This window comes from Amaranthus tricolor, chromosome 1 (genome assembly GCF_026212465.1).
Source record: "Amaranthus tricolor cultivar Red isolate AtriRed21 chromosome 1, ASM2621246v1, whole genome shotgun sequence".
Taxonomy (NCBI): domain Eukaryota; kingdom Viridiplantae; phylum Streptophyta; class Magnoliopsida; order Caryophyllales; family Amaranthaceae; genus Amaranthus; species Amaranthus tricolor.
The window spans coordinates 11,218,542-11,246,119 of record NC_080047.1 but is presented as its reverse complement, the minus strand read 5'-3'; the positions used below and the strand labels follow the sequence as shown (position 1 = coordinate 11,246,119).

Genomic DNA, 27,578 nt, shown 5'->3' with positions numbered 1-27,578 from the left:
AACCATACTCTTAAATACTTTCATTTAGGAAAAACTCTTAAATATTTTAACTTAAATAATACTTGAATTTATGATAGGATGAAATTAAGGTTAAAATAAAAAACTAAATAGACGGTCCAAAGCGCTCTACTTTCCATAGAGAGAATTAAATTTAGTAGAAAATGTAAAATTCAAAAGAGAATAATTAAAAGAAAAGAGAAAAAGTATTGAATTAGTTAATACAATATAAATAAATAGTAATTATGATAATATCTTCAAAAATCGAAGCTAAAGACGGTGAAGGAAGATGCATGAGCCATATAATTAGAAGCATGGGTGGTCTTAAGTAAAAGTAGTGGAGTAAAGATGTTGGTAACAATGACTTTTTAAGCATCTTAATTATAATATTAATTCACATTATTCATTGTAATCATTCAACTCTATACACGGGGACAAACTTATCTTTTTTTTTTCTTTCTTTTTCCAGGCACAATACAATGTCTCCTTGTTAATTTTAGGCTTATATATCAGTACATATAAGAGGAGAGCTGACTATACATAAATTCAATAAGATTCTATCTTAAAATCAATTGGTATTAGTTTGTATTTTGACATGTTATCAACGCCAGCGTGACAAGAGGTTACGGGTTTGAATCCCAATCACCCTTTATTTAAACTGGAATATTCAGCGTCAGCTATAAGGAGTTATGTACTGCATCTACACTTTTAGCCTAAAGGGCTTTCATGTGAGGTGGCGTGTTATAGTATATAACATATCATGAGGCTCAATCATAAATTTCAACTTTTAGAACTACTAACACAATACTAACACAATATTTAATTCTAGCACTGGTTTTATCATGAGACAATTTTAAATCAGGCTAAAGCTCGACTAAATTAATTAAAACATTATTTATAGGAAAATTCCACATGGTAGCATCGAGCTTTTATGAAATGTCAATAGTAACACTTTTGTAAGATTTTTTCAAATGGTAGCATCCAGTTTATGCCTTATCCAACTGACATAGCATTTTCCATAAATTCTTATCAATTTCCATTTAAATCACCACTTTGACGTTTCTACCCTTATTAAGTGTTGTTCTTGTCTTTATAATTTTCCCTGAGTGTTGATGAATTAAATAGTAAATGAAACATCAAAATGGTGAATTAAACTTTTAAGAGCATAAAAATGATTTAGAGTAAATTATAAAGACAATAACCAATACTTAATAAGAGTAGAAACGTCAAAATGGAAAAAGTAAACATAATTTGACAAGAATTTAACGGAAAATGCTACGACAGTTAGATAAGGCATAAAATAGGAGCTACCATGTGGAAAAATCTTATAAAAGTGCTATCACTGGCGTTTTATGAAAGTTCGATGCTTCCGTGTGCAATTTTTTTTTATTGTTTAAGGTTTGTCATGCCACTTAATATGTTTAAATCAACATTTTATTTTGGAATTTGAGCTTTTTGTTTGGAGATGTCTCACTATAAAACAATCTAAAATAATTCTTATTGATTCTTGTGTTTGATGATGGTCTAATTACTTTGATTAGAAGTCTAATTACTTTTTTGATATGACTGTGACTTCTCCAAGAAATCTATAATTAGATACTATGCCCTAATTTTCTTGATTCAGTCAAATTGTTCTAGAAAAGCTACTGATTCAGTGATTTGTATGCTTGGACGTCTGAAATGTGTTGCAAATTGCAATTCTAGGACAAAAAAAAAAACAGCATAAAAACAATTTCAATTTCACGCATATATGATTGATTATTCAGTATATTGCATTGTGATTATTACACCTTAATTCTATTCATTGATGTCATTTCATTTTAATTAGTCAACTAAATCACTAATATTCAATGAAGTTAATCAAAATTTGTTGGGTGATCATTGGGTGACAATAGCACAAGCACACAGGGAAAAAATGGTGAGATACTTTAATAATTTTTATACGGTTTTTCTAACTTATACATCAAGGAGATAGGTTTAATTATAAAGTAGATAAATTTATTGAAATCTAACTTGTAATATTTTCTTAAATAAGTAAATATTATAAATCTTTAAAAAAATTTAATCAAATTTTAAATAAAATTAATTATTTTATTATCTAAACCTATGCACACTAAATACATCAATAGAAAAGTCGTTTTTTCTATAATATAATAGGAGTAGGAATTAACGTTTAATTAAGTTAATAAAACTTATATGAACGAGATGAATTTGAACCAAAGATCATGAGCAGTTTCCGAATCAAGAATCAAAAATTGTTAGCAAATTCTCTATGCCAAATTAGTATAAATTAAGATTATGATAAAGTCAATCTTAGATCAACCTCCTTATTTCTTAAGCACTACCCAACTACGGAAAAAAAGATGCTATTATAGATAGTATTTTTTTTTTAATTTTTTTTTTATATTTGCTATATTCATTTTTTATGCAATTTAATATATATATATATATATATATATATATATATATATATATATATATATATATATATATATATATATATATATATATATATATAAAATTAAAATCAATGAAAAGTTATTGTTATGAAAGTAAGCGTAAGTGATTCAAAAAAAATTCGACTTGACTATATTATTTCTTATATGTAGCTGTATTATATAAAATAAGTTTGAATGAGAAATAATATTTATAATCATAATGTAGCAAGTATTTTGAAATATGAACAGTATATAGAAGTGTACAAGAAAGAGGTAACAATTTTTCAATAAGACATATTCCTTCTACCATCAAGAGAACTAAAGCAAATTAAACATTATTCAATATAGGAAGTAAATTTTTATGGAAAGTTTAATTTCCTTAAAATTTATTCGACTTTGTCCATGCTAAAATAGTGTACACCTTTCCATTTGTACAGTATATTAGCGTAGACTAAGTCAGGAATTTTTGCTACATATGGTTTTTGTGGAGAATAATTACAATTAGAGATATCACTGTAATGTAATCACCGGTGAAAGTAGTACTTTGGTTATTCGAAATGATGTCCAATTTTATTAACCTTTTTGAAACAATAAGGACAACATATTATGATGCATGATGCTGCTGCAAATAGATTTCCGAAAACATACAACATTGGCCTATACAAGTACCCAAATCTCCAAATCCTCAAGTGAAATAATATTTCGACATGCTAAATGCAGCATAAGAATCCATTGTATTCTAGTTGCGAAATGTTACATGCGAATGTTGATGATTGGGCGATGAAGACAGATTTTTTCATTTCCAAAAGGTTATACAACGAGTTCTGCATTTTGGCGAAGAAGGCTTTATCAGAATTAAATATGATGACTATTGGGTTTTATGATACAACGAAGCAAATAGCAAGGCTTGATTTCCGGCGGAGAAGATATATTGTTGCATTAACAACTACATGGCCTACTTGAGACTTGAGAGATAATGTGAATGTGAGACATTGTGGTGTTTGTAGCACTATTACGATTCATATGGTTAGTGGTATTAAATTGTGGTAATAGGAATGACTTATAGTGTTAAATTTCATCAAAAGTTTCATATCATTTTCATGGTAATGAAACTTTAATTACAAAAAAATTTTTTTGTTTACAAATTTCCATTAGCACCTAATACCACCTCTCCCAATGATAATGCATTAGAATAAATTTTATGAAGAAAATGAGATGATTGGAGTTGGACAAGCATGGTCATCGAGGTAGCCAAGAGATTTTTCAACTATAATTGCACTAGTTTTTCATTTCCATTATCACCGTTTATTATTCCCTACCAAACGGGCCGTTAGGTGTAAAAATAGACAAAAATGGAAACAAACTTGTTCCTAGGCAATAATTTATCCACTTCCCCCAAAACTAAGATCATAACGATTATGTGTATTTTTGCTTACTACCAATCACATAAGTTTCACAATGAGCACCACATAAATAAGAGAGTTATGTCCTGTGGCGGATCTAGTAGGCTCTGGAGCCACAAGTGATCTCACTGAGGTTTTAAAAGAAAAAATTTTATTTGCATATGGCTGTCGCCAATAAGAATGGAACCTGCGACCTGTGCGCCTCTCTGCTGCACTCGCTGCCAACTGAGATCGAATTTGTTAATGAAATATTCTAAACTCAGCTGTTTATAAGGACTATCAATTCAAAAACTATAAATACTTAAAAACTCAAGCAGTTGTCACGAAATAGCTTCATTATTGACCAACACTATCAGTAATTAAATATTAGGGCAAGCAGATACTCTAATCAGCAACGACCTGCCACTGTGCATCTGTGCGAGATGATGATCGTTTGGTAATTTGAAGGGATTAGGTGAATTTTCCTCAAATGTTAGTGAAGACAAAAAAAAAAACTGTATCCCCTAGTTTATTTTCTTTTGAAGCTAGCTTTGGTACTTCCTATGGCAATAGCTACAGTGGAGAGAGCTTTTTCTGCAATGAATATCGTGAAGACAAAATTGCGAAATAATCTGAGAGATTAACAGATGAATGATTGCTTGCTAACTTTGATTGAGAAGGATGTATTTTGTAGTGTTCCGAATGATCTTATTATTCGTCAGTTTCAAGATATGAAAACTCGTCGAAAGTGAATATAAAATGTTCTTTTATAGGATTAAATTGAAAACATTATTTTTTGTATAATTGATTTTTTATTAAATTATTATTTTATCTATTGTGATCTCACTTAGTTTGAGTCCTAGACCGCCACTGATATCACCCATCGGACTAGTCTTTGAATTTTAATACCACTTATCCAAAGTTTGCTTGAAAGAAAAGAAATATGACGTTTGGTTTGTGTGTGGAATCTCAAAAGAAATATTCATTTTGGTCAGTAATTTTTGCACCTTATAATCTCCCTTAATTCATAGATGTGCATGAAGAAGTCATACATCTTCTTGACAATGATTACACTTGGGCATAACAATCCAAAGCACAACATTAACCTTTACCTGCAACCTTTAATAAAGGAGCTTAAGATGTTATGGTTGGAAGGTATCTTGACTTATGATATATCCAAAAGGTAGAAATTTCGGCTTAAAGCACCTTTGATGTGGACAATCAGTTAACACCCGTCATATGTGATGTTATCGGGATGGAGTGCATCGGGAAAAAAATGTATGCTCACATTTGCATATAATTTTATCCCTAACTTCACTACTCTTCCATTCAGGAGACACATGATTTAAGTTTTTGACTTTTATCTCCTAATTATTATTGATTCGACTTAGGTGGCTATTCTCATGGGTCTAACATGAGGCCCATGAATAGTTCTCTGCATCATGAGTCGCCTTTAGAAAGCGATCTGTAACATTTGAGAAATTAATAATTAAAACGAGTGTGTTTAAGAGAATTGTAAGTACAAGAATGACCTTATATGTACATAATATATATAAAAAAATAAAATAATAATAAAAATAAAAATAAAAATAAAATAAATAAACATATATTGAATCTTTCTCCCTCTCACTCGTTGGAACCCAAAGGAAATCAGTAATGTCTTTCTCTGATTTCTTCTTCCTCAAATTCTTTCTTCCTCTGATTTCTTCTTCCTCGTATTCTTTCTTCCTCTGAACACTTGATTCTGATTTTCGCAAGAAGGACAACAATGGCTTCCTTCTCAAGCCATTCGAAACCTTTTCCTTCTCATTCCAATCCTTCTTTGTCTTCAATTTTGAAAGGAAAACAAAGCCCTAATCCATCTTCCTCATTTGATTTTCGAAGGAAAGCAGAGCCCTAATCCATCTTCTTCATTTGATTTTTGAAGCAACAGCAGGTATATCCATCTTTCTTTTTCTCTGATTTTCGAATTGAACAGCTTACCCATATATTTTCTTCCTTTCTTCGTCCTTGGTTCAAGATAACGACGATGGCGTTTTTTGTTTGACTCTAATAGTTGATTCTTGTAAACACAACGACAAGAAACATTCGTTCATCGGTGACCAGCCTTGATTCTTCCATGTTGTGAGTTTCGAAAGAAGCAAACCGCAGAACCTTGTTCCCAAAGTCTGATTTCTGAGCGACATTTCCTTCTTTGAGTTTCAATTGCCGCCATTTTATTGAGGTAGTAAATAAATTTATGATCTCTGTCCTTTTGATGATTGTTTTTACATATCTTATTATCAAATTGCAAGCATCTTTGCATCATTTCTTCTTGAACTATTTTATTCTTATATTCCTATTGTTATCCTTATGAACCATTACCACAATGTTTGACAATAATAAAAGAGATGGACTTGTGTTGATGATATTAATTTTATGGATATCAAGATTATGAGTTGTATTGGGAAACAGTGGTTGTTGATTAAATATTGGATTAGTTGATATTCTTGAAGAGATTATTAGATTCTTTAGATGATTTTTGACATTGGTTTAAATGTAGACCTTTGTGTTTAATTAGAAATGCTAAAACAAGAGTCTTGGTTAAGCTTGAGTTTAGGAGGAGATGTAATAAGTTATGTGTTAGTAAAGTTGTACCGAACGCTCTTGAGTGATGTTATGATCTTGTTATTCTTCAGGAAACGACTTCTCTGCGCGCTCTTTCTAGTTGATAGCTGCGAATCGATCACGGCTCTTTGAAGCGTCTTGTTGGTGAGTAGTAGCAGTCCCTTAGAGGGTCTGATCAGACTACTTTCTTGAAAATAAACTTTTTACTAAAGCTCTTTGAATTGGAAATTGTTGAGACAAATGTTGTTGTGAATGTTTATGCTGATATTATGATATGGTCAATGGATCGGGCTTGCGAGTTGGTCATTGACGGAGTTGAGGAACATTGTTCCCTGCTCCCTGTTTGAAGCGAATTGTCATTGAGATATTGACTCGCTTCACCTGAGAGTTACATAGCCTTAGAGCTATGGATGTTCCTCTCAACTAGACACTCTGTGCGCACATAGATCTAGGGAACTGATGTTACTTTTAAACCTATGATTTGAATTATTGTGTTATGTTGTTTTGGATTGTTACTTCTCATTCAGTTTAATCTGATTCCCTGTTGTTTCCATCTTTTAGTTTGATCACAGATCGGAACCGGTCGGGAACAATGGGTTAGTGGTGCTTGAATAGCGTTCCAAGGATGTATATTGAGCTGAGCACTTAGGAATTTGTAGTTTTGTATTAGGTTTTTTTTGGATAAATGTATATTTGTTTTGGCGGTGCTGGTTATACGGACTTGTAGAGAATTGTATGATTATCTTGTGTATTAGTTAGATGTTGGTTTTGGGATTTAGCTGAGTTAGTCACGTTGAAGAGCTTGTGACCTCTTTGCTTGAGTTTTGGAAGTATGATTTCAGTTTCTTGGGAAACGAACCCAGTGATGACCCTGTTTACCCAGTCAACGGTAAGTCAGGTTGTTACACGATCCATCTTCATGAGGAAGAAGACGGGTCAGGTAACATGGATTATTTATTAAATGCAAATAATAATAATTTAATTAAATTAGGATATTTCATAAATCTACACGGGTAGAAAAATTGGTTAGAAAAATTTTGAAGCCAAAAAAGTGGATAATGGTTTGTAATTATTTAAAACTTTTAGATAGATTTGTAATAATAAGTGCTATCTCAAATGGGGTTGGTGGGTGTATATTCGATGTAGATCCGGAAAGTAATGGATGAATCACTCATTTTGGTGCACATTTCTTTATAAACGCATGTTCAATTCATCTAGACATACACCACAAAAAGAGAGACTAGGAAGCAGCTGCCTTGATGAGTTTGAATGGAATAATATAAACTCATACCTCTTTTATTCTTATTATTACTTGCAAGATGGAGTAGAATTTTATGTTGATTTAGTTTATTTTAGAATTGGATAAGAAAGTTATGATTCGATTGTATATAGATTATTGAATAAAACAATATAATAATTATCTATTTATGAAAATATTACGATTAAATTGACACAATACGTTTATGTACAAATGTGATAGAAATTGTTGGAGATGCATATTCATATTTTAGATTACTAATGATTTCTTTAGTTACTTTTTCTTATCCTAATATCTAGTTACTTTTTATCCACTCTTTTCTTCTATTTGTTTCCACTCTAGTTTTGGTTGATGTTGTAATTTTTAGGTAATTTTACTCTTGAGATAACGATGTTACTAATATTTCTCTTTGTGCAGGGCTCTTACTATTTGGAAGTAAAATTGACCACATTCCTTTGGCCCTCTCTCTGAAGGTGGTACGTAAAATATCCGTTACCAACCCTCACTCGGACCTTGTTTATGAGTGGGATATGAATTTGCTGATGATGATGATATACTAAAACTCACGTAACAAATACATACACCGAAGGACTCTAACAACAATAGTTATATAAATAGAGTTATAGGATTACGTGAATTGGATAATTATGGGTTGATCTAATGGTTAAAGACTTTTCTTGTAAGTTTTAGCTAGTCTCTTGAGAGATTGTCTGTATTTCAAGCCCAACCCATTAAAGATTAATGTCTACTTACCGTATTCTTAATGCCTAATTATATTATCCTTAATTCTTACTTACCGTATCCTTAATGCCTAATTTCAATATCTTAAATGTTTACTTACATCATTCTTAATGCCTACTTACAATATTTTAAAAATATATAAAAGTCGATCAAATTAGAGATAGAATAGAATTTGTGTTAAAGTTTTATGTTTGTAACAAGAATTTAATCATCACAACTACGTAAAAAAGATAAATTCTCCATTTTCTTATCCGTAGATGATTCTCCTTTACCGTATAAGAAAAATGATTTAGTGAATTGGAGAGCACCAAGCGGCAATAGGAGTACCTATGAGGGGCAGTAACCAAACAAATGGTGTTGAGTTCCCACAAATGGAGAAGTGTTTCAACACTTATAATCATTGTCTGCTGCCCCTTCTAAGTTCCATCCACAGTTCACTCCACTATGCTTTAAAAGGTTCTTTTCTACATGGTTTCATTTTGCTTTCTTGTTCTTATCCCATTCATCTCTTTCTTTGGATAGAGAAAGAATGGTAACCTTATTATCCATCAAGAATAATACCCTCCGTCCTTAAAAAATATTTATTTTATTGTTTTAAACTTAGTTTTTGTTATGTTGTTATTTGGATTTTGGGTTGTTGATGATGATAATTACCTCTTTCATATATGATTTCATTGGCCTACAATATTCCAAAAAAAATCTACTATGTTTTATATTGTTTGTTCCATTTGATCAAAATTTCTTATATTTTTAGTCAAAAAATAATAAATAATACTACTTCCTATTCAGCCTAAATGTCCCATTTGATTTTTGGCACTATTCACTTATCACTCTTAATTTGTATTTTACTCTTAATCTATAAGTTAAAACATAGTCATGTGGGATCTTGTTTGATTCGTCTCAATACAAGGATTATTAATATCAACTTTTTATAATTTTTAATTAAGAATAATTTAAGATATTAAGGGTTAAAATGTTGTCTCGGCAAGTGTGAAAAGTCAAATGAGACATTTAAGCTGAATAGGAGGGAGTATAAAATATAGAAAGTACAATTTATTTCTTTCACCTAAATTATAATGTTCAACTACTCACATAATTTCACTTATAATATCCATTAAAATAATTTTTAGGAAAAATCACCAGGAAAAATAAAATATTTTGCTTATTTTCCTATAATAATATTAGCTTTTGATTAATCATGAATAATAGTACCAACTTATGGAGTGTTTCCCTATAATATCCCTAACATGTTAAAAATCAAACTATATGAGATTATATTACAAAGAATCGATAAATTAATTAATAAACTAAAGTTGGTATTATTCTAGAAAAAAAACTCCTAAATTAGTGTTATTCATGATTAATCTAAATTTGATATTATTGTAGAAAAATTAATAAAAGTTAGTTTTTTCTAATTATTATTATTTTTTTTAGTTTGTGAGCAAATCTCCTCAATAGAAAACTCAAGGGACAAACGAGTTTCCATAGCAATAAAAAAGAATGACATATAAATCACATGAGTATCCATTTGTCTTCATCTTTTTAGTATCTCATATCAAATAATTATAGAAAAATTAGCAAATATATAAGCTTAATGTGCTATACTTATTACCAATTGATTTTACGATAAAACTTCTTTGAACTATATGTAGTTAATTTTATTCTTGTGCGAATTTTATTGCGTACAAATATAATGATAAATTTATCATCGTAACAAAGCTGACAATTTACAATCAATTGAAAATAAAAAACATCGGTCTTCTATATAAAAAACTATTGTGCGGATTTGAAAAGATTGATGTTCCCGACCAATTAAAAAACGACTCATTTGTGAAAAAGAGTGTTGAAAAACTAACTCAAATGATTTCACATCGAAAAATTAGAAAAAGATCAAGAAACATATAATAGTTCAATTTGTGAATATCTCCTGGTGAGATGACCGCAAAACAAGAAAGTTTCATACTAATAATTTTTATTAGTGGGTCTATACAAGTATGGTACACGTCTTACGGAAAAACTATCTCATACAATAATTTGTGATTTTTCAGCTCGTTTTGCATGAGAGTAAAGATTATCTTACCATAAGACGAATCTATATAATTAACTTATATCTCTAATTATTAAATTCTTTAACATTATAAATGTAGATTGTCACTCTTATAAAAATTTGTGTTCTAAATTTGCACCTTTTAATTTTATTTTACGTGTGTAGTCCCCATGGCATATGAGTTGGACTTGCAGATTGGGCCTTTGTCTGCTGTAGTGATTGAACAACCCAATCTTTGATCCGTAAAGTTTTTTATTTCTAGTCTCTTATGAGACCGTCTCTTTGAGAGACGTATATTAAGCTCAACCCATTAAAGATTAATTCTTACTTACCGTATTCTTAATGCCTACTTACATTATCTTTAATGCTTACTTACCGTATCTTTAATGCCTACTTTCAATATCATAAAAATCTACTTACATCATTCTTAATGCCAAGTTATAATATTTTAAAAAATATATAATGGGACGGGCTCAATCAGAGATGATCTCTCAAAGAGACCATCTCTCTTAAGAATTTGTGTTTTATATTTAGGTTTTAATACTTGTTGAATCTGATTGCGGATCAATAATCAACACACTCACATAATCTTGGATGAGACTATATTACTTGTGACACAATTTATTGGACCATCTCAACTATGCATATTATTTTTTTATCAATTATACGACTTAATATGTCAATTTTATGACTTATAAGACCAATTTTAAGGCTTTAGAATTGACATTTAAATTATAAAATTTGACAATTTTAAGACTTAAAAGGCTAATTTCAAAACTAAAAGACCAATTTGAAATTTAAAAGACTAATTATAAGACATAAAATTCTTATTCCCAACTTTAATGAGGAATAGTTAAAACATTAAATGGTGTTAAACTTTAAAATTAACCAATAAAGTCTTAAAATTAGTTTTTTATTTTAAAATTGGCTTTTAAGGGTTGAAATTAGCAGTTCAAAAATTTTTAAAAATTAAAATGTTTTAGCATGCCTAACTAAGTAATAAATGTCCACTACATTGGACTAACAAATTTGTTATTAAGTTTGACGAAAAGTGCTTATGGTTCAATGGATAGAGTAAAAGGTTTGGGGTTCAATCCCTATCGGGGCGTAGGTATTAATTTGGAGGTTTTTTGACTGCATATCTCTCTTTACTCCCTCCTTGAGGGTACCAGGTATGGTTTTCGGTCTCTTTCAGAAAAAACCCTACCGGAACTCTACCTTATGCGGGATATATAAAAATTGTCCTTTACCTTTATAATAAGATCCACGCAAAAGGAAAGTTAATTACACATAAATTTAAACTTGTTATTAATCAAGGTTATATGATAATAATCAATCCCTCTAATTTTTAGATGTGGCTTATTTACAGATATGAGCTCCAAAGTACACAAGGTCTAGAATTAATTTTGTTTATTTTTCAAGTTTTTAGTTAATTGAGGTTTATGTCAAAATTGATTGGGTCTGGTTGATTGGATCACATTTGCCCACCACTATTCTCAACTATTGCAGACCTCATAGTCATTATATAATATGAAGGTCATCAAGTTTGAAAAAACACACATCCTTGTAAGATACGGTATCAGTTCAATTAATACATATTAAAGAGAAAATAAAAATATGAATTTCTTATTTTAAAGTCGTTTCTATGAAAGACGGTCTTTCACTAGAGTAATTGTTGAAGAAAATAGAATGACCATAGTCCATAATCCTCGAATTAAATATGATGTTATCACCAATTAAAATGAGAATTATTGATTAAATGACTTTGAGAAAATATTTCTTAGTGAAATAACTTTTAGTGACATAGTCCCTTAAAAAAATCTTTAAATAAAGAGATAATATTTTTTAATTTGATTATTTAACCTATGTATAAGGGCATATATCATAGTAAAATTGTCTCATACAACAATTTGTATCGATTAAATTCATGAGTAATAGATTACCTAAATTATGAATCATATAAGACGGAAAATCAGACTTCATATACCATTTTATTGTCACGGCTAGGCTAACAACGTACTAGAAAACGCATTTCCAAAACGGTAATTTTCAAATGAGTCTCACAGGCAATGTCATAAATCCACGGGTAATTAGCATTGACTTGTATACACACTTGATTAGGTTCATTCTTTTTTAAAATTATATGGCATTAGGAGATTCACCCATCAAGTATTATATACAAGTCTAAAACCCATTCTTTTAGCGATTTGCAATCTTCCTAACACGTGAATTATTTCCAACACTCCCCTCACATATAAGCCACATCATATCCAAGAACAACATTCGGCTCTGATACTATGTCAAAAAATCAACTCAACTAAATAATTAAGCTGATGATTAAGGCCTCATGATATATTATATACTGTAACAGTGATTTGATTTGAAACTTTGATTTTTTCAAATTAGGAAGATGAACCTAATCTAAAATAAATATTCAAATTTTTTCAAATCAATTCCATTCTTATTGTAAATAAAAATACCATATTTATTTTTCGGATTAAATATATTTGATTTATGATTTTATTTAAATTACTTTCACTTCTAAATAGTAGTTGGTATACTCATAAAAACATCATGCTATTGTTTCGTGTTCTTTTTGTTTGCATAATATGGAACTATAAACGGTGGCCTTATTGGTAGTCGGTATTAAAAGGTAGAAATAATATTATTAGTTTAGCGTAAATTTGATGAGAAAATCTCTTAACAAGTTTATTTTCCATGCTTAATCTAGCTACTTGAATCATCACTTTCTTCACAAAACACTTCCCAAAACATTATTATCATTTAAAAATGTGATTTTAGGTGGTAATTGTGAAAACTTGTGAAAAAAGCCTTTTTATATAACTTAAGTTTCATTACCCATAAATAAAATGGTAATCTTTAGGAAAATTTACACTACATATCATTCTCTCCATTTAGTACTATCAAACAAATGAGTTGTATGTGTTATATTAGAGATCAAACAACGTGTTTCAATCTCTAATATCACTAAGATCGAATGTATGAAGTCTTGTGACAAACAAATTACACTATTAATGAAACAATGTTTGTAGGAGATAATAATGCAATAAAACGACACAAAGATTTAACGAGGTTTACCTAATTAAGGCTAGGTCCTCCGATGTGTAGTATTTCACTTATATTATAACAAAGGATTTCAAAGAATTCTCAGATAGAGATTTACAATAGAGAAGAGTTTAGGCTATGTGTTTAGGCTTGGGGTAATTTTTGTGGATGTGTTACAATGACATATGAGACCTCTATTTATAGAGGTTTGTACATTAATGAGTATTAAATAATTAAGGCTAAGGATTAATGTAAAATAAACAACTTCATGGAACATCAATAGTCAAAAATCGAATCCAATGCTCGATCAAGACAATGCTTCATTACTTGGATGCCTCGTACAAGAATCTTCACCTTTTAGTCTTCTCATTAATTATCATTCATCATGCCATAATTCTTATGTTTAAGTCACTCCTTAATTCCTTCATAACTTTATGAATTAATTCTATCATTTAAACACCATCATCAATCACACATTAAGTTACAAACTTAACCCACCCATTTAATCCATTTATGGTATTCCCTCTCTATGCTCACATAATGCATAGAATTTATTTGGTGCATACAAGTCACCAGTTACTTTAACACCGTAAAAGTACATGGTGATAAACTATTAGGGTGTTTGATAAAATTATTTATCCGTAAATTCCAACTTATTTTTGTACAAATAATTGTTTGAATGGACAAATTAATTCAACCAATTTTTAGTATTTGGTAATTAACGTGTTAAAACAAATCATCTTACAAATTTCAGTTAGGGTATCAATTTAATAAACCCAAATATCGAAATGACCAGGATTAAGTGAATGATTGGAAAAGTGATCAATTTTATAAATCCAAGTATCTATCCAACCATTAAGGCTAACATAAATCAATCAATGTTAACCTTAATCGCATGAAATGAACTAAATAGACAATTACAATCACACACCTTTGATAGGAGAAACTAAATAAATAAGTTGTGATTTACTTGGTAAGAGTTGGGTTTTAACTACAATATAATTTTATTTTATATATTGTCGCTATTGTGTAAACAAAAAATAAATACGTTGGATTTTTTCTGTAGTCATCTAATTGTATACTTTTATAATATAGACTTTATAAAATCATTAGTTTCATATAACTGATGATATAAATGATTAAAATACAGTAATAACCCAAAATCAATTAGATGCTTAAACTAGATTACTTAGACGGAAACTGATGATATAAATGATTAAAATACAGTACAACCCAAAATCAATTACATACTTAAACTAGATTACTTAGACTTAATGCGACAGCAAAATATATAATGTAATCAATTACTCAAATGACTCTATTATCCACTAAACAATTTATCAAGGATTTAACTATTAGAGTTCAAAACATTTAAATTATTTTCACATTACAAATAGAATTTAAAACAATTTTTAAATACATAATTTTTTGTGAAAGATTTTGGTAATGTTTCGTTTGCAAATTAAATATCTTAAGTTTTTTTAACTTAAAAGTCACACTGCAAGTTAAAAATTAATAATTTCAAAATAAAAATTATAATTTTAAATATTACAAGTATAACGGAATGAGGTTTAATTTATTCTTGTGCAAAGAATTAAAAGAAAGTTCTGTTTTTCACCATGGAAAATGGTGGGGATTTGTGTATTAATGGATGATTACAACAATGTCACCAAAGAATGGAGAATTTCAATTTGTATAGATCTTATATTTGATTGGATACAGCTCCAGTGGCGGATTTAGCAAGATATTACTGTGATTAGTTGATGTCAGTTAAATAAATATCCTTTAAGTAAATTATTCTAATCTATAATATATGTTGATGGATTAGCTCGCATACTTATTTGATCAATACTTAGTAGCCCAAAATAATAAATTCCAATCCATTCCTCATTTCTAATATTTTTGACTCGATTCACTATAATAAATTTAACTTTTTACGATATTGGATTTAAAAACATTAAAAATACTATTGATTTATATTTTTAGTATAATAATTATTGGTTTTTATTTTAAGTTCCACTCCAAAGTGATTTAGCGACATTTTATTTGGTCTTTAGTAACATGTAATTGTTACTACTCCCTCCGTTCCTATTTGTTCTTCCTATTTGGGTATTTCACAAAGATTAAGAAAAAGAGAATCTTTGGTGGTAGTGGGTATTATTTTAATTATATAATAGTGAGAAGTAATGATTGTATTGGAAGTATGAGGTTGTAGTGGGTATTATTTTAATTAAATAGTAGTGTGAAGTAATGATTGTATGGAAAGTATGAGAGAGAAAATAATTATAAATAAAAGAAAATGGGTACATTAAAAGAAAAGGGGGATTTTAAGGGGTAAAAGTGAGATAAAAACTTTCTAAAAATAGAAAGTATTCTAAAGTGGAAGAACTTTTGAAACTACCCGTTATAGTAATGTGGAAGATCAAAAAGGAACGGAGGGAGTATAATCTATAGTGACATTTTTGACAAATGTCAATAGATCCTATGTCATAAGAAGCTTTAGTTTGATTTTTTTATAATGCTGCTAAAAGGTTTAATAAATGTCACTAAATATATATACTAGGAAAAATTATAAGAAACTACCTAATCTATAGGTTTATTTGCAAAAAACTACCTTATGTAATTTTTTTTTGCAAAAAACTACCTGATATATTTCTCTGCAAATGACTACCACTTAACGAAAAACGTTCATTGAACGTTAAATTTGAGGGTTTGACCGATTTGAGAGGTTAAGTTGTTTATGTGGCATTATCTCCTTAGTCCTCATATTTTAAAATAATTAGAAAATTAAAACACAAATTAAAATAAAAATAAAAGATATTTGACGTCATTTTTATCCATCATAACGATTTTCTTTTTCAAAAAACGGACGTCGTAATTATCCTTATGGAGTAACTCTTTCGAAAATAAGCAATTGTTCCGACCGGATTTTCGAAAGAGTTACTCCATAACAGTAATTGCGAAGTCTGTTTTTTTTAAAATTATCGTTATGATGGGTAAAATGACGTTAAATATCTTTTTCGGTTTACGTGTCAGGAAATAGGCAAATAAGTACTTGTTTCAACCGGATTTCCGAAACGGTTACCGTATAAGGATAATCACGACGTCCGTTTTTGAGAAAAAATCATTATAATGGGTAAAAATGAAGTCAAATATCTTTTATTTTGGTCTTGCCACATAGACAACTTAACTTCTCAAATTGGTCAAACCCTCAAATTTAACAGGCAATTAACGTTTTCCGTTAAGTGGTAGTTATTTGCAGAGAAATATATCACATCAGGTAGTTTTTTGTAAAAAAAATATGTAAGGTAGTTTTTTGCAAATAGAACTATAAATTAAGTAGTTTCTTATAAGTTTTCCTATATACTATTAGAAATTTGAAATAGTAACATTTAAATTAAATGTCGCTAATTATATACCAATAAAAGCAAATTATGTTGTAGTTACTGTTTTACTATAACACAAGCTTATATAATTAGCCTATTTGTATAGTTGATCACTTCAAAATTATAAATAATCACTTTAACATACTAAATAAAAATTCATAAATAGGTCTAATAGAAACGATGTCACCATATGACGGTCTGATTTAAAAATTTGTGTGTTTCTAGAGGTTATTGTTAGTTATATATTCATGAAATTCAAATTAAAATTGAGTTTACAATCAACTTTAATTGAGGAAAACAATATGATATAGACTAGGTACACGATTTAAGATATAAATGGCCTGTCAATATATAATTTGCATTATTATTCAAATCATTCAAAGTGATAGCAAAATTTCATCTTCCTCTTTGGGACCCTGTGTTTATAAGCTAGGAAAGACTAAATCATTTTGAATTTAAAAATCTTTTTTAGGTTTAAAACTTCAGCAGCTATTGCTGAATATTAAAGAGTATGAAGCTCTACCAAATTTTAGATTATCTGCTAGTTATTGCTTGATAATGAACTCATTTGGCGGCCATATACATAAACCACCCAATAATTTCAATTGTATTTTTCTTTTTTATTTGCTTTAATTAAAAAGTAGAAATGCTCATATTTTGAGATAGGGCGAGAGGTGTGTGTCTAGGACCCAACATAAAATTTAATTGAATTTTATTATATATAAGAAGAGTAACAAGTTTTAGTAGATTAATAAATACGGTATTATTATGATTTTAGATATTAAGATAGGATCAATCAAAATTCGATATATGTAAAACTATGTTTGATTATATTTGATTATATTGACAAGAACAATATACGATCGTCAAATTTTTAAATAATATAAGTTCTAACATTTTAATTAATTTTTATTTGTTAGTTGTTATTATGGACCCCGCATAGTTTGAAGTTCCTGAACGACATTAGAATGAATAATGTTGTATTCTTATATATTGAAGTTTGGTATTAAGTTTGGTCTTAGGCGTAGTTGGATATGGACATATGGTTAGAATGAGGTTTATTATTAGTCTTATTAAAATAGATCGATATTCAATTAATGAGCTTAAATGTTTTGCACAATAATGTTGACCACAAATGATGAGCAAACAATATAAGAGGTTGGCTTGTTTTGTCTTCTAAGGCCATCTCTAAAAGCCTTGGAATGTTATCAAGGCTACTTATCATTAAAATGAATATATATTTTTGGTAAAATGATAGGCTCACAGATAAAAAGAAGGAAATAAGAATGAGCATGTTTGGATAACTCCAATACTGACACATCTCAATTATTTGTATTCAAGCAAATTTTCAAAAAAGATTTTTTATAATTAAATAAACTAACACATTTATGCATTGCAAAAACGTATATTCTAGTATAAAATAGATTTTAATAAATCATATTTTGTAGGTGTTATTAATTTTTAAGAAACAAATTCTATTGCTCAAACATATTATCTAAAAATTACTACTACTTTCATTTCACATGTTTTGTAATATTTTCTTTTTAGTCTGTTCCATAAATTTGCAAAGTTTCTTTTTTTTTTGTTTGGTTATGGCCGAAGTTATTAGGATCGAGACTTCACTTAAATGGTTCTGAAGTATAGGATCAAATCGATAAAATCGAATCATAAAATTATAAGATTCTACTAATAAACATAAATTTACCAATATTTAGTACCTAGTCATTATTATTCAATTTAAAGCTTGAATTTCTGAAATGCGAAATTTTTTTTAATTCATAATTATGATTATAGAATATTTCAAACATATTTGTGCAAGTGAAAGAAATCAGTGAAGTATGATACATAAGAGAATAATTAATATTAGTTATTACTTAATATATTGGACAGATCGTTAGATTGTAGGATTGCGGAATCGTATTATATTCTTATTTCTATAATTTTAATCCAACTAGAATCGTAAGATTCTACCGAGTCATATCTGTGATCCAAATTGTTTCCCTATATTGAATTGTAAAATCATAAGATCATAGATAAGAATAGCGATTTTAATAACAATAGTTAGATCAAACACACTCTTTTTTTATTTTAATCTACATTTTTAACTTACATTTTTATCCGATCCACACATTTTTCTAACCATTGTTCTCATAAAGTATATTTTTCACTTTGTTTAGTTTGCACTATATATTTACTTGTTTGTAAAGTATTGGTAAAGGTGACTACTAGTTGTCCCTAAAAATACACATTAAAAAACATTTAATCTACACAAATTGTTGTTAGAGATAGATTTTTTGAGAGATACATTAGATATATGAACTAAATAGCCTAATTAATACGAATTAAAGATAAAAAAATATGAACTTCTTATTTTTAGGTCATTCCTTTAAAAGATGATCTCTCACAACAATAATTGTATAATCTATTAATGACCATTATTGGCGGCCAATTGGCCGGCCAAGTCACTCAGTCACTCAAAAGAAAAATCAATGTACGGAATTCGCTTGGTAGTTCAACTTTTACCTCATATTTTTGGGTTGAAATCGGAAAGGCTAGTCCCTCAATTTTGACTATAGGATTGTCCGACTACGTCAACCATCCAAAAGGGATACTTTAGACTATACACACGTGAGCCAAATTGCATGCTGCATGCCATTAATGCTAGCTATGCCCAATAATCAATACATTCGGCCCGTTTAGTGCCACTACATTTATACTTGTAGATTCTAGTTTTCTTAATAATTTCATTATTTATGATAGTTTATAGTTGGAAAACAATCAATGAACAAATAAAAATTTTAACAATTTTATTTATTACATGTTCATCTAATGATTATAGTAAGTTATAGGTTCGTATTTCATTTAAAAAAGAATATTTTAAAATGAGGTTTTTATTTAGTGTAAATAAATGATTTAAATTTTTTCAGAGCGTTTATTTAGGTATTAAATGAAAATAGTAAAAACAAATTTTAATTTTAGTTTTCATTAAATATTTTATGTCATTTTCATGGTCGTGAAACTCTAATTCTCAAATGTGTTTTTTCTTTTTCATAATTTTTCATTATTATGATATTATGAAGTAAGAAATTAATTAGAATAGGACAAGCTTGATTACAAACCTTGTCTAATACTTAGCTTCTAATTTTTTTAATTAAATTACATTACATATTCATTATCCATTTCACCATTTAATATTATTAACTAAAGAGGTCATGTAATATATTAAAACTTTATTATTTTCAGAGTCACCTCCTTAGTCCTTACACATGTGGTATACGTTCAGTTTGGTAATGAAATTTTAATTGTCCTGAAATTCTAAGTTTTATGTATCAAGGGGGGCAACTGTAGCCTTCTTTCATCTCAAGGTTGAAAGCAACAACTTAATCCTATTTTCACTCAATAACTAAGGCGTTGGAATCTCGATCTTTGAATTTGGCGCCAAACATGAAATTACTCTTACCTCATATTCAGCTCATTAGTCCTATTTAATTTTTCTTATTTGTCGAATGTTAGAGTATATAACATATGTTGGGGCTTCAACTAACTGCTTAAGCTTTTGGTTAAGTTGGTTTCTTAACATGATATCAGAAGCCAATGTGATAAGAGGCTTGTCACGGGTTCGAATCTCAACCACCCCTCATTTAAAGTGGAATATTAAGCGTCAGGTATGAGGAGGGCCTGTGCTGCATCCACACTTCTAGCCCAAAGGGCTCTCGTGTGAGGGGTCATGTTAGAGTATATAACATATCTTAGGGCCTTAGCCATCAACTTAAGCTTTTGATTGAGTTGGTTCCTTGACAGCGAGTCAAAATTTTAACCCTTGATATTTATAATTTTCTTAATTAAAAATTATAAAAAGTTGATATCAATAATCATTATATTGAGACAAATCAAACAAGATCTCACATGATGACATGACTATGTTTTAACTTATATATTAAAAATAAAATACAAATTAAAAGTGATAAGTAAATAGTGATAAAAAATAAATGTGAAAAATGGGTAAATAAGGAGGGAGTATTATTACTTAGCTTGTACATGTCTATTTTAGAGAAATTTAAATTTTAAGTTTATTTTTCAAAATATCTTATTGATTAAATTGCGAATTACATACCTTATTTTTAGGACTTTTGCGAATTACAGTTTCACTATTATTTCTTGCGAATTCACTACAACATAATTTACACTTAGTGGAATATATTTAGCGACATTTAATTTAAATCACTACATCAAATTTCTAATAGTATATATAAAGGATTTAATGGCATTTATGAGATTAGCGGCATAATAAAAAATCAGACTAAAGCTTTTTGCGACATAGGTACTAGTGACATTTCTTATAAATGTCACTATATACTATTGTAAAAATTATATTACCACTAAAAACCAAATAAAATGTCGCTAAATCACTTTATAGTGGAAGTTAAAATAAAAAGCTAATAATTATTATGCTAAAAATATAATTCAGTGGCATTTTTTTATTGCCACTAAATCCAATGTCGCGAAAAGTTAAATTTGTTGTAGTGATTACAGCCACAAAGTTGCCACATTTTTTCCTTCCCCAAACTCTGATAATAGTTTTTTATGGTCGGGATACACTGGTGTAATGATGATGACATCCACAAAGTTGTCGAAATTTAAGGTTAAGTGGTCGTAATTCTATAATATGGCCTGAAGTCGTAGATTTTGATATTTTAGTGATTATAATTCTCAAAAAATAAATATCAAAATTATAATTTGTAACAATCTTAAATTTTAAAGTTGTAATTCATTAACTATTCTTTTTTATTTATTAGTAGTACCGCTACTTTTCAATTCTGGATCCCACTTATCACGTTGTGATCCAAAATTGAAAATTAGGGATAGCACTAATAAATAAAATATTTTAAAAATAGTTTAATTTAAGACAAACCCACTTTACCGACATTATTTTAATTGGTATTAGGAGAATAGTTTTCAAGATGGATATATAATAAAAACACTGTTGTGACATCAAACTCCAGTGGGAATTACAGAACAGGCATTCGATTAATCGTAATGCTTTGTATCAAATTATTTATAGTGATTATTAATTTAATCCAGTAGGTAGTTGGCTATTTTAGTTATCACGTCAATGTTTAAGTTGGATTTAATGTAGTGTTTATCATCTAAATTAGTTAATCAACGTTGTCCCATCAGTTATATTTATGTAATTATAATTCTTTTATTTTGTTAATCTCCTGCTTGTCTAAAAATATAACTATTTTCTATTAGTATGATCTTCACATAACAGTTGAATGCGTGACTCGTAACTCATAATCAATGTGAGAGGACACAAAATTAGGAGGTACAAAAAAAAAAATTAAGAGCTATTTTGATCTTGTGAGATGATTTTAAAATAAAAAGCACATATGCTTACAATTGTATTAATTAGGTTATCCAATCTATTTAAAAAAGTATATTCAAAATAAGATCAATTGATAAACAATGGTTAGTACTAACAGTAACAATGGAAACTAAAAATTTCCAAAGGTAGTAAGTATTTGATATTTTTTCACCTCTTTTTAAAGGTATAAATATTAATTTATAATTAGCCAAAAAAATAAAAAAAACAAAAAAAACATGTGAAGTAAGAAATTCAATAAATAAAATTAGAAAGAATTATAAAAGTAATTTTCAATAGAGAAAATAATGCAAAATGAAACTAACGTGCAATTACATTTTATGGGACAAGGGGTATCATAATTAAGCAATTTTTCACCAATTAATTTATAAGCGGAAATGAACGTTCCTTTGTTGAAACTTTGCATTATCATAATAATTAAAAAAAAAAAAAAAAAAAAAGAACTTTGCATTATCATACATACACACGTCGACCTACACTGCTTACGAAGAAGTCTCACAAGTCACTTTCACTGGTAGACTTATACCACGTCACCAGTAAACCTCACTGCCCGTCACCCTTCCAGTTTCAATACTATTTTAAATGGTTCACGTAAGAAATGTTCATCAAAATTAAGAAAACACAATATGTTTAATAGTGAATATATTATTTTATTGAATAATAAATTTTATGTAAGCAAAATAGAAATCATAAGCATAAAAAAAATATTAAAATAAAATTAGTAGAAAAATATAACATAAAATATTGAAATAATTACCATGAATAATACAATTTTTTGTTAAGTTTTCTACAATAATACTAACTATTGATAAACCATGAATAATACCAACTTACTACTTAGAAGGGTATTTTCCTAGAATAATACCAACTTTAGTTTATTAAATAATTTATTGATTTTTTTGTCTTATAATTACCTATAGTTTGATTTTTAACATGTTAGAAATTTTTTAGGAAAACCCTGCTTAAGTTGGTATAATTCATGGTAAATTAATAGTTGGTGTTATTGTGGGGAAATTTACAAAAGTTGTAATATTCACGGCAAATTTTCCTAAAATATTTTACTAAAATTAATTGAAAACATGTTGAACATAAAATATACAAAAATATTATAAAGCAAGTTATTTGAAAATATGTAAATACCATAAATTTTATTAAAATACTTAAATAAAAATAAACAAAATTAATTACGTCTAATATATTTAATATAACTAGAAATATTTCTTATCAAAAATTTAAAACAGCAAATAAAAAAGTATCAATCATCTTTCCAATCACAAACTTCCACGTGTACATCTCTACAGCAGTGATCCTCCACGTCACAGCACTACTATATATACCCATCTCACCTTCTTCAAACTTCATCACATTCACTCCTCATATTCCACTCAAAAACATTCTTAATCTTCCGTTATCCCGTACTGTCCTCTATAATGGCCTTTAATTACACTTTTGCCACTTTCTCTCTCCTCCTTTGTTTCACTCTCTGTCTAAAACTATCTTCTGCTGCTCTTGTCCAGCAACAACCTCTTATACTCAAATATCACAACGGTCCTCTTTTAAAGGGTAAATTTTCGGTGAATTTGATCTGGTACGGTAAGTTTACACCTACCCAACGATCAATCATCGTTGATTTCATCCAATCATTAGGATCAGTTGCTGCATCACCGTCCGTTTCATCATGGTGGAAGATCACGGAAAAGTACAAAGGAGGAGCTTGTAATCTTATTGTAGGGAATCAAGTTATCCATGAGAATTACCCCTTTGGAAAAACCCTAAAAAACTCCCATTTAATTGGGCTTATTGGGTTGACCTCTAAGCCCAATAATAATGGGCTCAATTCCATTGATATTATTCTCACGGCCCAAGACGTGGCTGTTGAAGGGTTCTGTTCTCGGTGTGGGTCTCATGGGTCGACGGGTCGGGTCGGGTCTAAGAAGGCGTATATTTGGGTTGGAAACTCGGCGAGTCAGTGTCCGGGTCAGTGTGCTTGGCCGTTTTATCAACCTTTGTATGGCCCACAAAGCCCACCTCTTGTGGCCCCCAATGGTGATGTTGATGTGGATGGAATGATTATTAATTTGGCTACGTTATTGGCGGGTACGGTAACAAACCCGTTTTCTGACGGGTATTTTCAAGGACCCGCAACAGCTCCGCTTGAAGCTGTTAGTGCCTGTACCGGAATATTCGGTACAGGCGCTTATTCAGGTTATCCCGGGAGGGTGCTTGTTGATAAGGCCACTGGAGCCAGTTATAATGCTTATGGGGTAAATGGAAGGAAGTATTTACTTCCGGCGATGTGGGACCCATTAAAGTCTGCTTGTTCGACGCTTGTTTGAGTGAACTTGATGAAGGATTATGATGTATCGACTATTGATGATGCATATAGTGAAAAGTGTAAAATGTTTTTATTTTATTTTATTTTTTTTTTATTTTGGGAGGATAATATAATGAAGAAAAAGATCATATAGATGCAAAATATGTAATGTAATGTGACAATGTGACTATGTGAGTACGTAGATACGGGTGGGTTTAGATTTTTTTTTGAATTACATTTATATCATGAAAAGAATTACTTATGTGAGAATTAGATAAGATTTTATCTGAAAAAGCGATATTAACTCTTTAACAGAGATATGTTTTGATTCCCATGATCTAGTTTGATATTGGGCTATTTGTTGATTTGTAATGTTAAATGTATATTCCGTTTACGAGAAAGTCAAGAAGTTTGAAAAATTAATTGCAAATTATAGCCTTAATATTTAATGCTTTTGCGAATTACAGCCTTTTAAATAGCCTTTTGACCAATATTCAAACTAAGTGACCGGTTCCATACAATTTTAAACCGTTGACCATACTTTTTACCTTTGACTTCCCTTTTTCTGATTTTTTTTTTGTGTTTTAATTTTTTTTTTGAAATTTAATTCCCTCTTCCCCTAACTTTGATAAAACTCCATTGATGAAATTCCAAGCTTAAATCCAAAATCTCTCCTCCTTGTGCTCTTTAATCCCAATCACCTTCCTCTCTCCTTCTTTTTCTTCATCCATAAAATGTTTAAGCCTACAAATCTGCAACTTCCAGGTTTATTAGATCTGTTGATTAACCGGGTTATAATTTTAGTTATTCGTTTCTTGATGTAAATGGACACCTACAGTGGGTTAGTTTGAGTCTCAGTGATTCCAAAGACAGTGGTGCCTTGTCTAATTTTAATGATAATTGGGACAATACTGATCCTTTTCCTAAGTGTCCATTGAATCACCTTCCTTTCTCCTCTCTCCTTCCATTAATTTTCCAATTTTTTTCAGAAAATTTAGTTCTTACTCTTCTTTGAATCACAAATTTATATAAGGTATTCGCAATTAATTCTATTATGTTAAAACTCATTGGACAGTTGATCAACAGAGGAAATTGAAGCAATACAATAAACTGGTTTGAGAGAAGATACCATCAACATTGCATTTGTTATTTCCGAAATAACATTTTGTACAAAATCTTTTTGTGTGTGTTGAATATAGGAAAACATACCTATATATATAGAGGAGGCAAGGAGGCATAAATACAAGCCTCTAACAAACTAAGGATAACTAAGCAATCATAACATAAATCAGTTATAACTAACTTCTAAGTTTAGAGCCAAACAGAATGTCCAACACCCCCCCTCAAGGTAGGCAGGGTTGAAACATGCCTAACTTGTTAATGGGAGTATTAAATTGAGCAAAGGGAAGAGCTTTGGTGAGAACATCTGCTAACTGACTTTGAGTAGGCAAATAGGTCAATTGTAAGAGACCTTCTAGGACCTTTTCCCTTGTGAAGTGGCAATCGAGTTCTATGTGCTTGGTCCTTTCATGGAAAACTGAATTTTTGGCTATGTAAAAATCACTTTGATTGTCACAATGTAAGGTGACTCCTCAAGCAATCTAACAATCCATGTTACTTCAGCTGCAGCACTACTCATAGCTCTGTATTCTGCCTCGGCTGAAGACCTAGAAATGGTACCCTGCTTCTTACTTTTCCAACTAATTGGAGAGTTGCCTAGTAAAAGAATATACCCAGTAATAGATCTTCTTGTGTCAGCACAAGCTCCCTAGTCACTGTCACGAAAAGCTTGAAGAAGTAGTTTATCACTGGTTTTAGGAGAATCCCCTAGCTGCTGGTATTGTTAACATATTGCGGTACATGTTGTAGAGCAGAATAATGTGAGATTTTTGGTGCTTGTAAGAATTGGCTTAGTGTTTGTACTGCATAAGCCAAATCTGGTCTGGTATTTGTTAAGAAGTTGAGCTTGCCAACTAGACTTCTATAAAGAGTTGGATTATCAAAATCAGGACCTTCAGTAGCACTTAGCTTTAGATACAATGGTAAAGGAGTTACTACCCTTTTTGTAGTGGTAATATTTGCTTCTGTGAGAATCTCTTTTGTAAATTTTTGCTGTGTTAAAGAGATGCCTTCAGTTGTGTAACCAACTTCAAACCCAAGAAAGTAGTGAAGTAAGCCCAAATCTTTGATGCCAAAAACCTGATGTAAATGATTCTTGAGATTGTGAATACCAAGCTTATCAGTGCCAGGAAGAACTATATCATCTACATAAACTACTGCAATGATGACCCCGGATGCTTTCTTTCTAATGAACAAAGAATAATCATATTTAGATTGAAAGAAACCTTGATGTGCAAGTTCATGAGCAAGCTTGGAAAACCATTGTCTGCTAGCTTGTTTTAGACCATAAAGTGACTTCTTGAGTTTACAGACTTTGTCTGTTGAATGAGGGTAACCTGGAGGCGGTTTCATGTATACTTCCTCGTGCAAATCCCCATGTAGAAATGCATTATTCACATCAAGTAGATATAAACTCCAACCCTTGCTTGCAGCAATAGCCAAGATACTTTTAACTGTTGACATTTTTACAATGGGAGAGAAGGTTTCTGAATAATCTATGCCATATTTCTGTGTGTAACCTATAGCTACCAAACGAGCTTTGAGTCTCTTCAAAGTACCATCAGCATGGAGTTTTGTTTTATATACCCATTTACATGCAAATGGTTTCTTTTCCAGTTGGTAAAGAAACAACATCCCATGTATGATTCTTTTCTAATGCTTGTAATTCCTTTGTCATTGCTGCCACCCACCTAGGATCATTTGCTGCTTCTTTATAGCAGGTAGGTTCTTTTGGAATATCCGAATGAGGAAGAAGAACTGTGTGAGATGGTGTGTAAAGGGTTAAATTACACCAATGAGTACTGGTGTTAGCTGAGTATCCAGGAAGTGAGTAAACAAA

The 27,578-nt window shown here is 29.8% G+C and overlaps 1 protein-coding gene across 1 annotated transcript; it reads left to right on the top strand.

Annotated features, from left to right (window-relative positions):
* Positions 1–23,671: 23,671 nt before the first annotated feature.
* On the top strand, positions 23,672–25,043 carry LOC130800107 (protein EXORDIUM-like 2). The gene has a single exon (XM_057663462.1). It carries the CDS (start codon positions 23,736–23,738, stop codon positions 24,639–24,641), a length of 906 nt encoding a protein of 301 aa, XP_057519445.1. The 5' UTR covers positions 23,672–23,735; the 3' UTR covers positions 24,642–25,043.
* Positions 25,044–27,578: the final 2,535 nt, after the last annotated feature.

What these genes read in the sequence shown, in the direction of transcription:
- LOC130800107 (XM_057663462.1), top strand. Translation starts at nt 23,736, where the DNA reads ATGGCCTTTAATTACACTTTTGCCACTTTCTCTCTCCTCCTTTGTTTC.